At 57.6% G+C, this 12,435-nt stretch overlaps 1 protein-coding gene across 1 annotated transcript in view; it reads right to left on the reverse strand.

Annotated features, from left to right (window-relative positions):
* The window catches only part of SEZ6L (seizure related 6 homolog (mouse)-like), a 25,223-nt gene that overhangs the window by 5,686 nt on the left and 7,102 nt on the right, over positions 1–12,435 (reverse strand). The window contains 8 exon segments of the mRNA XM_009334424.1: positions 1,489–1,627; positions 1,719–1,913; positions 2,959–3,125; positions 4,004–4,169; positions 4,621–4,806; positions 5,402–5,594; positions 11,989–12,122; positions 12,374–12,430. Of these exon segments, the coding sequence (XP_009332699.1) occupies positions 1,489–1,627; positions 1,719–1,913; positions 2,959–3,125; positions 4,004–4,169; positions 4,621–4,806; positions 5,402–5,594; positions 11,989–12,122; positions 12,374–12,430 (1,237 nt within the window).

Below are 12,435 nucleotides of genomic sequence, written 5' to 3' on the forward strand. Positions count from 1 at the left end.
CCCGGCAGCTGGCTGCCAGCCCCGCTGCCAGGCTGTTTCTCCCGCCTCTGCAGCCCCTGCAGCCCCGCCGCTGGCTGGCTGCTCGGCGCTGGTAGCGGTCGCACGGGTGAACCGATCGGATCAACCCCAAGGATGGGCACAGACATCGCCTTCCCCTCCTTGCTGCCCTGCCTCCTCCTGCCTGCCAGCAAGGCTCACCAGTGCTGGGGAGCACAGCCAGCACCCAGCGCTCTGCTACCGGGCAGCGCAGGAGGGGCTGGGGCAGCAAAGGGTTGTAGCAGGGACATCACGTCTTCCCTTTCCCCATGGGGGAGAGGGGCCGGGGGAGAGCACCAGAATGCTCCCGGCCCCGCAGGAGGAGTCTCCATCAGGTTTGAGGCTGAAGTAAATTTCCCAGCGAAGCCTGGACTCCTGCACACGGGCAGGATCCAGCCGGCTGTGCGTGCACAATGCCTGCGGGCCCAGGGCATGCTTGGTCACTGTGGGACCCCTGCCCTGCACATCAGCCCATCTAAGTCAGCCTTGTTTGGAGATGCCTGAAATGAACCCCAAAGGTTTGATTAAGAACGTTCTTGGAAGGCGCCCAGCTAATCCCCATGGCAAGCTGACATTTGTAGTAAATCTCTGCTCTGTCAAACAGGATTTTCTCAGTGACATTTATGTCTGATGACTTCAAATCGCTTGGCCTCCAGTTCTGCTCAGCCCAAGCACCCACAAAACTGGGAGCGGTGCACTGGGAGCTCCGACTTGTGATTTTACAGAAAGCTTTAAAATTTTTATGACTCTAAACTCCTACTTGAAACACACCCTCCTCTTGAAAACCCAAAATAGCATCAAAGGAGATTCCCTTTGCATTGGCAGCATTATCATGCCAAGGGCTTCTAGCCTGGCATTGAATCACGTACCCCTCTGACCCCTGGCATGGGCAGCAAGTGCTGCTGTGCCTGCCTGTGCCTGGACAGTGTAGCCAGGGCTGCTTGGGCAGCTCTGCTCTGCTGCTCCCCGCAGCTTTCTGAGCCATGTCACTGAAGACATGGCAGAGCCTCCCTCTTCCCCTCACGCTCCCTCTATCACATTCAGCCCAAAGACTAAGCTGGGGTTTCCAGCTCATGGATATCCCTAGGCTTTCTTAGCCCTGTATGAACCAGCTCGTGATGATGCTGCGTGTCACTCTGAGCTGCATGTGGCTGTGTGCTGCTGTGGCACCGCTCCCTGCAGTTTTGCTCCGGAGGAATTCAGAAGCTGTCTCGGGAGCAATTAACTACTGCAATGGATGGTGTATCAGCACTTTGAACTCAGGGAGCAGCACTGGTACTGCCCTGGACCTCCCCCTGGGTGCCGAGTACATCATAGGGGATTAGGAAAGCTCCGACAGGGAGAACAAGGAAATGGCGCGGGTCCCTGGGGCAGGGGGGAGCAGGGATACTGCAGCAAGTGGGCTGAGCACTGTCAGGGCAGAGACATGCACCGAGGTCCTGGACTACTCACAGCTGGATGTCCAGGAAAAGCCGCTTCTCCTCGCCAACGTGGACCCTCCAGATGCAGTCCTCCCCCTCCGTGTAGGGCTCCGGCCAGTTGGGGGACAGGATCACCCCAACCACAGCGGTCAGCTCCCCCCCGCACATGGCTGTGGGAGCGAGAGGCAGGCAGGGCTCAGCCAGGGTGCCAGGGGTGTTCGCGCCCGCCGCCCAGCATCGCCCCGCGGCACAGGGACTGACCTCGGCACAGCGGCTCTGTGTCGTTCCAGTACGGGTCCCGCATGTTGACGCACTCAATGACGGCAGGGCCCTGCTCCAGGGAGTGCCCGGGGTCACACATGAACTCCACAGTGGTGCCCAGGTTGTAGGTGGGGTCAGAGGTGGTGAAGTTCCCGTTCTGGATGTAGGGCTCATAGCAGTGGCCCCGCTCGAAGGCTGGAAGAGAAACCCCCTGTTAGCCGTAGGGGCATGGAGCTGGCTGGGGGGAGCACTGCCTTCCCCTGCTCCTCACACCCTCAGCTCCGGGGGTTTGCTAGATGAGCCCTGGGCTCTGCCACCATCCCCAGCTAGAAACCCATCCCTCCATCCTCACCGTGCACGGATGGCCTCTTCCATGGCGTATTTTACAGGCAATTAGGATTAACAACAGTTTATCTGTACCAAGCCATGCAGGCTTAACCAAACCCCACTTCCATTGCGTACCAGCATCAGTAATGCACTCGCTGTGTTGCCAGTTGCTGTATTTGCTGAGCAATCTACCCTGGGATTACTCTGCGTTATTGAGCTTGCTCAGAGGCGTGGGGCTCCCGCGGGACTGATCCCGGCAGCAGGATGCACTTAAATGACAACTGAAGCAAATCTGTGTGAGCTGCCTGGGGCTTGCCTAGCGCCCCGTCCCTGAAGGAGCCACTGGTGGGCCCAGAGGAAGGCAGCCTGGTGGGCAAGTGCTGCAGCGAGGACAGGAGCCAGGACAGCCCCCGTCCCTGCAGCTGGTGTGCTCCACGCTACGGAGACTGAGGGACTGGGACTTTGATGGTGGTGGTCACCACAGGCTGTGTGATTCCCATGGCACTGATGTCCTTTTCAGCTCAGGTTTGGAGGGGCCCCATCTTGGACATGGCACCCATTGCCCTGGGCTGCCCCACAGCAGGCACAGGAGACGTGTCCCATGGACACTCAGCTCACCAACGAACCTTTCTGTCAGAGTTAATGCAATTTCACTATTTCTTTTCCTATTTCTTGCTAGGCAAATGTATTCCCCAAAGATACTCCCGCAACAGGCAAGGTTTGGGTTGCCCTGCATGCCTGCAGTGACATGGGGTCAGTGGCACGGCGGAGCACCGGGTCTGCCAGTGCCGGTGGCAGCCGAGACCCTTCCTACAGCTGTATCTCTGTTAATTGCCTGAATGTCCTGAGGCCCGGGAGCGTTGGCTGAGGCCGGCCTGCTGCTCTCAGGGGTACCGAAATGAGAACACATCACCTTCGAAGCGTATGTTGAAAGCCGTGGTGGTGGCAGGCTCCTCCGCGAGGAAGTCGATCCTGATGGAGGAGCCGTCACTGATCACCCCTTCGAAGGGCACGCTGTCGGCACGCAGCGAGTCGTAGAGGACGGCGGACTGGTTCGTGTCACCGCTGTACACCACCATCCTGCACAGGAGGACACGGCACATTACATGGGAGAAGTGTCCCCACACGCCCCTCGGAGCATCACCCAGCCCTTCCTCCTCCTCCAGTGTTCATGGAATATGGCATTTTAAAGAAATTGTGCAAACAAAAATTCATCAACCAGATAAGTCTCTTTTACTGTGTCATAAACAGGGGCTTTATTCTTTGATTTTACTACAAGCCATAAACCTGCTTTACTGCCTGTTACCAGACTGAATGTTAATGCTGTTTAAAGAGAAGCATCAGCACCACAAGCGTGTGCTTTGTGTTACGGATGTGGATAGCGTGGGATTTGCAGCTTCTTGCACTGTGGTGATGAGCAGCGCTGGGCATTGGGTATTCGGGGGAACACAGCACACTGCGTCACCCCACAGCCAGCGGGATCAGTCAACCAGCAAGATCCCCTGGCACGAAGTGCAGGGCCTCAGGATAGCAGGTGCGGGTGCTCTGTGCCTGCCTCTTGCAGCTCTTCTGGCTCAAAGACCTGTCTTGCCTCCTGAGCGCTTGAACACCTAAACCAGGAACCTCTTCTTCTGCACCAGGATCTTATTCTGTCCCCATCCCCATCATCCTCTGGCTGGCAGCCTCCTTCGTGCTGCACCCTGAGCTTGGGTCGGTGCTGCCTCCCAGGACACTCGCAGCCCCAGCACCAGGAAGGCAGGAGGTGCAAGGTGGGGGACCTGAGACCAGCCAGGCCCTTCCAAGCCTTGGAATATTTAGTGCCCAGCAAAGCTCCCCGGTCCTCACCCTGGGCAGAGCAAAGCTCTCCACAGTCCCGGGGGTGCAGGGAAACAGGCTCAGTGCAGACCTCGCCACTGGCCGGCAGCACCCGGGTGCACGAGCAGCTCCCGGAGCCTCACCTGTCCTTCTCGGTCAGCAGGAGCTTCTCGAAGTGCAGGTGCAACTTCTGGCCCGGAGGGGCCCCGATCGCCCACACGCAGTACATGCTGCTCGACTGGTTCCCCGTGTAGCTGGGTGAGAGTACGCGGCCGATGGTGGCGTTGTGGACCGTCCCGCCGCAGGGCGCTGCCGACAGAGAGCACAGACCCGCTGAGACGGGCAAGGAGACAGGGCAAGGCAAAGGGTACGGGCAGGCATTTGCACCCAGGGCTTCTGCACAGCAAAGGGGATGAACCCCTCCGCTGATTCCTGCCCAGATCTTCTCAGCAGTCTTTAATGCATGAACCTCTTGCCTGGCTTGGCTTTGCTTTGTTTTATGTATACACATATATGCTCACACATACACATAAAATCTATAATTTCCTTTCCCTTACCTGCCTAATTAGGAGGCAGATTCTGCTGCCACTGACATGAAAACCCGCAGTACCTCAGGCTGCACTGTGCGCAGAGCTGGGCATTGCTTTCACTCTCTTCCAGGACCGCATACAACTCACGGCGCAAAGAAAGCAACTCTGATTTTTTTTCTTTGGGGATCCCAGTTTTTCTTAACACTGAGGCTAACTAACATGGAGCGTACCTGAGCAGATTGGCTCTGGGCTGCTCCAGTGCGGCCTCGATGCATTGATGCATGTAAGCACCCTGGGACCCTGCAGCTCGTAGCCCAGGTGACAGTGAAAATGAGCAATTCCACCCGAGTGCAAATCCATCACGGTGACGTCTCCGAAGTCAGGTCTCCGTGGAAAGTTGCAGCTCAGCATAAACACTGGAACAAGCACACACATTTCAGAGCTTAGGGCTTGTCTGCTCCAAGCCACCCTGCAGTCGGCGGGGGGAGCGCTGGGGGCATGCTAGATGTGCCAGTGGTGCCACAGGCAGACCTCGCTGCCGGCTGCCATCTGCAGGGCACCGACAAACCACCACGCTGCTGCTTCTCCACCTGCTGCTTTTGCCCAGACCCAGTTTCTATTTTAAAAAGAATTTGCTTGAACTCATCTTTTTTTTATAGCTCTTCAAGGAAAAAAATAGACTTGCAGTCTGAGTCTGTACAGGAAGAGCCGCTGCACGGGGACAGAAACAGGGCAAGGCGGGTGTGAGGAGCACAGCCAGCGCTGGTATCCGGGACATCGGTGCGCGTTGAACCCTCTGCCCAGGGTGCGACACAGGCTGCTGCTCGACCCGCCCCAGCCACCCCCCAGCCAATGCTCTGAGCACAGGCACGCAGCGAAACCGGAGGCCGGCTGGTCTGCGGGGGCAGAGCCTGGTATCCTTCCACCCCTGCAGCCCAGCGGGGCTGAGCCTTGCAGGACTGATGCCCCATCCCACCCTTCCTCGCGCACCCACATTGGGGAGGTACCCACCTTGGTAGTGGAGCTGGAAGGTCCCCACCACCTCATCCTGGAAGGTGCGGAAGTAGACAGAGATGGTGTTGGTGGGGCTGCGGATCACCTGGCCCTCCACCAGCAGGGTCTGGTTGGCCAGGACTACCAGGGCATCACCGTCCACCCCGCGGATGGAGAGCACCTCCCCATCTGACAGGTTCACGCTCTTCACCTGGATGGGAGCAAAGACCTGTGAGCTGCGGGCGTGAAGGTGGGGGTCCTGGCGGGTTGCTGGGCGAACAGTCGCATTCCAGCCCCAAATACACGCCGCACCCGCAGCCACAGAGCATTGAACCGCTGCAGCTTTCCCTCTGCACTGCTCTGAGCACTGGCAGTTCACTGGGGACAGAAGCTGCCTGTTCAGCTGCGATGGAGCAGCCTGTGCCCCGCATGAGCCCAAGGGACCCCCATGACCACTGACCCCTTCTCCCTCCCCTGGGACAGCTGGCGCAGGCAGCTAGAGCCGCTCACTTGAGACGTGTTTCAAAGCCAAATGCTCCTTTGCAGCACAAGTTGACCCACGTCTAGTTCCCTGCCAAAACTGGGGATTTAGGCAGGTGGTTAGAGGCGGTGAGGGTTAGACAGGAGAAAGATGGAGGGGTCCCACACTTCGCTGGTCAGGGGAGCGGTGGGGCCCCAACTCCACCTAGGAGCAGACCTGCATCTTGGGGCACCATGGCATGGAGCATGGCCATGGCCATGGCTCACCGGTCTCAGGGGTGGCTGGGCTGTTCGGCACAGGTCTGCAACCAAACCAGGGTACATTTGTAGGACTCGGTGCTCACCATCCACCCCGTGCACCAGGCATCCTTCCCGGGATCCCTCATCCACACTGGGGAGTCACATGGCAAATGTGTCTAATGAGCAGTCCCAAAAGGCTTTAATTATTATTTGGAAATAGCTGAAAAGTAACCTTACATTTGCATTTCACGTCCATTTAGCTTAATAAATGGGCTCATATTTCAGCAGAAAGATGCTCATCAGATCACTTGTTTCCTTAAGTGTGCGAGGACCAGGGCTCTATATTTAGCACACACCACAGCCTTAGCCTGTAATTGCAAGCGCTCCCGACAATGTTGTGACTAGAAGGATTTGTTGCTGTTGTCACAACTGTGCCCGTCTCCCCCAACCGGAGCATGAGGCGAGGATGTGCCTGGCTCCGAGGGCCACTGGTACTGCAGGGGGGATCCGCACTGAGCCACCTGCAGTGCTCGGCGTCCTCTGACCTGCTGGAAGAAGTGAGGTTTCCACAGGGGAAATTACCCCAACCCCATTGAGTAACTCTCTGCCTGCCCCAAAAGTCTCTAAGCCCTGAACGGTGCCTGGAAAAGCCCGGTCCTTGCTGTGGGGCTGGGCTGAGCAGCCCCCAGGCTGGGTCAGAGCATGCCAGGGTTCACCCCAGCCCACGCTTTTAACCCAGGAGGAGCTGATTTTGCGTTATTTTGCAGCAGGGTGCTGGGTCACTGCAGAGTGTCTCTGGTCCTTGCTGCAGGGAAAAGCAGTCCTCAGTCCTCATGGGTGCCACGCAGCGCATCAGAAACACGGGTCAAGTGTGTGCCCTGGACCCCAACCTGCCCCGGGTTGTTTCTTCTCCAGGTTTTGTCCTGAAAACATGCCTCCCCAGCACAGCATGCACATACATTGCGTGTGGTGGGCCAGCTCAAATTTAATTTGTTCCATGTATTACTAATTAGATGTTATTGGGGATGAATTATTTGGAGCATGGGATCCAGGGATGCTAAGTGGGCTACGTACAATGCTAATGACGTCCCCCCAGCTCCCACTGGGGCAGAGTTTTGCTTCCTGAGCCGGGTCTGAATCACTGCAAAGATGTTTCAGGGTATTTCTAACACATCTTGTTCTGAAATCACTCAAAGACAAACCTGCTCCCCAGCTAGCTTCCTCTAGTGATGATTAGCATCAAACACACTACCTAGCACCGAATCACTCTGGCAAATTAGAAAGAGAAACGTTCAGGAGTGCCATCCGAGCAGCTGATTGCAGCCGAGCTGCTTTGCTGTCCCTCCCCAGCTCTGCCGCTGGGGAAGGGTTTCAGAGGAGCAGCTCGAGCAGGCAGAGCTCTGCAGAAGAGAGGGAGCTGATGAACGTTGCAGCATCTCCCCGGCCCTTCGCAGGGTGCCGTGGGGTTGGGGCACCGCTCGGCTCTGCCGTCAGCCTCCCCGTTCTGTAAACCCAGGCTCAGAGGAGCCCGGAGCAGGCATGCCATTGCAAAGGACCCGCAGTTCCCCGTGCCAGTGCCAGGTAGGCAGGCATTCTCAGAGGACCTCGTCCGCTCTGGAGTAACCGGCAGGTACAGACGGATGCAGTGGCCTTGCGCCAGGGACCGTCAGTCGCTGCGAGAAGGACCATATGTGTGAGTTCCTGCCAGGGGCTGGGGAGGACAAGTTCTTACTTTAATCAAAGACTGCACCAATGTCAGTTCCTAAAAAGTCTGTTGGGAAGACAGGAGGGATCCTTGATTCAGCCTGCCAGCCTTGCTCACCCACTAGAAAATCTCTTTAGGGAAATTCTATTTCCTGCCAAGAAGATTCAAGAATTTTAAAAATAAATATAATTTAACTAAGCATTCAGAGAACTGGCTGCTCTGAGGCTCCCAGGGCTGTGATGGTGTGACTCGGCTGGCACAGGGGCAGGCAGGCTGAGGCACAGCTCTCTCCAGGATGCTGCAAGGGGCATGGGGGGCTGCTGGCAGCAAGTAGAGCAGAGACCCTGAGCTCTCACAGGGCGCCAGGCAGCCCCCAGCATCAGGCAGGTTTGCTGGCAGCCCCTCCTGACACCACACCTGATGTCCAGGCTTTGTGCCCGCTCCTCACTGAAGCGATATTTCCCCAGCAGCGAGCGAGGGCCTGACTCTAAAGGGTGCAAGGGAAGGAAGCAGAGGGTTCTTGTGGCCTCCTGAACAGCTCTAAGTGCCTGCAGGAGCAGCCCCAGGGCTCTGCACTCCCGGTCTCTGTTTTAGGGCAGGGCTGCAATGCCACAGTCATTCCTGCCACCACCAGGCTCTCCCATGGTCCCTGCATTGAGAGGTGACCCCCCTATGCAGGGTCAGCACCTTCCTGTCCCAGGGGCTTCTCTTTTGCCCTGCAGATGCCTTAAACAAGATTCACAGAGGTAAAACTGCGCTTCACCTTCGAGTGCTCTACCTTCCCCATGCCACACACTGAATCCTGGGGGAAACCTTCTCCCACACTCTCCAGGACATGCTTCCTCATGTCCAGCCTCCAGCAGGACCCACTGAGACCACACATCACTCATGACAGGGGAGTGCACCAGCCCAGGCTCCACACAGAGCCCATCCACCCCAGCTCCCCAGGCCACCCCACCGCAGAGCAACACAGTGCCTACACAGCTCTGCCCCCCAGCCCAGCCTGGCTTCTCCCACACCAGCCACCCTGAGCAAGCCTGGCCTCCAGAGTTCAGCCCCAGCAAACCCACACAAAAAAAGGAAACCCCAGTGACTCACTTCTGCATCACACCACCCTGGCAGAAGAGCTCAGCCCCACTCCTCCTCACCCAGCAAGATCTCCCCTGCCCATCTCCATTACAGGAGCTGTGAATTAAATCCAAATCACTTAATGTTAACCAATTATCCACATCACGGCAAGGCAGCTGAGGAAGTTGCCCTGCGTTACTCTAGCACCTGCCCGATGTAATTAGCCTCGGAGCCACTGAAGCTCACAGTGCTTGTACATGTGAAATAATTAAAAAGCAATGGAAAGGAGTCCGTCAGCACCAGGCAAAACAAGGGGGAGCAGCAGGGAGGTAATGGCTGTCCCTCCTGGCTTTGGCGCGGGCATTGCCCCCAGCCAGGCTGGCACACTGGGGGTGAGCAGTGGTACCTGCCGTCCATCAGCTGGTCCAGCTAGTGCCTCCCCTACTCTGCTTCCGAACCTGAGAGCTGCCGCCACCCCTGCCCTGCAGTCACCAGTCCTCCTCCCGCCACCTCCAGTCCCAGCCCTTCTGGTAGGAAATAATATTAGGACTGCCACCTCCCAGCATGCCTGTGCTAATTACTCCTCAAAGTGCAAGCCGCAGAGAGACACAGAATGAGGCCATTGGTATTGGTTTACAGGTAGGGAAACTGAGGCACAGTGCTGGGGTGATCCCCGGGGCCCTGCGATCTCCCTGTGCATTGCCGTGCGTCCTGGCACCTCGGAGGGGAGGTAAGGGCTAGGGATAACCTAAACCCCACGATTACTGGCCCTTCCACTGTGCTGTGCCCATTTCCCCAGCCCTGGGGCAAAGGGCTGGGATGTCAGCCAGCTGCACCCTGCCTGCCAGCAACTGCTTGTGCAGGGACACCTCCAGGTTCAGCTCCCTCGGGTGCTGGCCTTTCGTGCCGGTCTTGCAGGCTTGTTGGGAGCAGCCAGTCATGGGTCTTTATGGCAAAGCCTGTTTGTGATGGTGGGGAAACGTCTCAGCTGCAGGACCAGAGCTTTCTGCACCAGCCCCACTGGTCAGCGATGACGTCCAGCACGGACTTGTTTTAAAATCAGATTTCCATGCAAACACGGACAATGTTTCTGCACCGCACTGTCTGTCTCCTCCATGGGCTCATCAGTATGTATCGTGTGTGACATCCCCTGCGCGAACTAAAGAGAGGGGATAAATCTGTTGTCTTGCTTGCCATGAATGCTATTTCTAGCTTCCTTGGCACATAAATCACGTCGCTGCTGCTGCCTAAATGGTTAAAAAGCCTTCTGCAGAGCTTGCTGCCTGCAGCGGTAGGTCAGGCACTCACCCATGCTGCCATGCTGGAGCACATCAGTCCTCGTCCATGGGCACCTGCGGAGGGGCCCTGCAGCAGCTGGGGGTGGCAGGGCAGGGACTGGCAGACCCCTTCCCTCCTCCTGAATCTCTGCTGAGCTGCTGCCCACTCTGGGGCAGGGCACAAGCAAGCTTTTTGCTGCACTCAGCTGCAGGCAGCAGCTTCGGGGCACTCAGCACCGCTGCCTGCGGCCCCAGGGCCCATCCTCCTCCAGCTCCCATCGGTGTCCACCCACCCGGGGCGGCTCAGCCTTGCCTGGCCGCCCGTGGGCATCTTGGGCACCCCAGGGGCTGTTGCCGGACGGGCTGCATGGTGCATGCTCAGCCAGCTACAGATGAGGCCGTGCTCAGCCAGTGCGGACCCGCTGTTGTGATTTAATTTGTCTGAAAAACTCAGAAGCATCAGCAAAGCAAAATGCAAAGCTCGGGGGGTGGAGAGGCTAATTTTATGCTCCATTAAAATCTCAGCTTACAATGGAGTGAGGTCAGGAGTGGTGTCACCTGATGGATTATGGATGGAGGCGAATTTACAGTGGAGCAGCCTGTCTTTAGCACCCTGCGGATTTGTGGAGACAGAGTTACTGCCATGGAAAAGTGTCTGAGATGTGCATACATCCCAGTGCTCGCCCCTGCGCGACTGCCGCTGCTGCCCGGCTCCGCCGGCTCCCAGGGCAACCTCCTCACCGGGGCTTGTTTCCACAGCGGCAGTCGCGCTGCGGAGGTCGGCCCCTCATGCCCGCCGGAGGGACGGCAGGAACAAGCTCACTGGAACTATTACTCTTTTTAATGCACATTCTTAATTACACAGATTAAAAGTTAATGGATTTTAATTGGATGCAAATGGTGACATGGGGAAAACACAAGAACAAGAAAGGATTACACACCAGAGCATGGAGACCACAGACTGATGGTGTTTGAAACGTGTCAGGGTTCTGCCCTGCTCCCAGCCTTGCCAGGCTGTGGGACGCAGCATTTCGGGGAGAGCTGACCAAGCACATCTGCCTGGGCCAGACTCCCCGCTCTGATGCGTTTGCACAGCGCCGGCCCGGCAGCAGCCCTGGCATGCAGTGTGCTGCACCCATGCCGGCCATGCCTGCTGCTCCATGCTCCCGTGCGTGCCAGCTCACAGCATTTACGGGCGCCTTCCTGCAGAAACTCAGCCCTGGCTCTCTGCCACAGCATGCATATTTGCTGCTGCTAGGGTTTGCTGCGAAATGCCTGCTTGCCCATGTGGTTTTTACCATGCAATTGTCAGGGACGTGGCCCTGCTGTGGTGTAGGAGCCGTTTGTCAAAACCCCTCCAAAGCAAGTGCTAGCTGGAGAGGGGACTTGTGCTGCCCACCCCGTTGCCTCGGGGCTGCCCACACACCTCGGGGCTGCCCACACACCTCGGGGCTGCCCACACACCTCTCAGCAGGCAGGGCAGCGAGGGCAGAGGGCTGGTGGCGGCGCTGGAGACAGCAGTGCTGCTTCGCCACTTCCCATGAAGGCTGAGTGCCTTTTTTGCAAATTGCCTGCCAGTGTCTCGTTGTTAAATTAATTGCATGGCATTTTAACGCTTTGATCATTGCTGACGTTCAGGATGTAGTAATTCCCTCATACGGTTCATTTATTACAAGGGCTAAGAAAAATCTAGTTTTTTCCCTGGGAAGGGTTTTTTTTAGCAAGTGCAGATGCCCAGGGTAGCTGTGCCCAAGGCCATGGGTGCTTTGCATCCTTTGCTGCCGCGGCACAGGGGAGCTGGGCCACGGTCAGCCCCCCACCGACACGCTTCTCACCTGGAGCTCAACGCCGTAGCCTGTGTAGACGGTGACGTTGTAGGTGCACTCCAGGTAGCTGTGCAGGGGCAGCGGGGGGTAGTCCGTGGAGTCGATGTAGCCCTCGGGGTCATGGAAGCTCATGCTGCAGAGGACTGGGGGGAACGTGTGTCAGGGATTGCCCGGGGGTAACAGCTCACCCGGCACCTCCCTCCCGCACCTGGGTGCTCCCGCTGCCCTAAAACCCAGCACCCAGGTCCCTGCTCCAGCGGCCGACCCCGATGAAGTGCAGAAGGTTTTAGGCAGTCCCACAAACCCAGGCAGTTCTGCTGGCACCGCACACAGAGCTGTTCCCCATCAGCTGCCGTAACCCCATTCCCATGTTCCCTGGCCCCGTGCGGCTTACCCGGGGTGGGCTCCGTGGTTATGACGGTGGTGGGGATGATGGTGGACGTGGGGGGTTCTTGG

The sequence above is a fragment of the Pygoscelis adeliae genome, unplaced genomic scaffold, assembly GCF_000699105.1.
Source record: "Pygoscelis adeliae isolate BGI_AS28 unplaced genomic scaffold, ASM69910v1 Scaffold262, whole genome shotgun sequence".
Lineage (NCBI taxonomy): Eukaryota > Metazoa > Chordata > Aves > Sphenisciformes > Spheniscidae > Pygoscelis > Pygoscelis adeliae.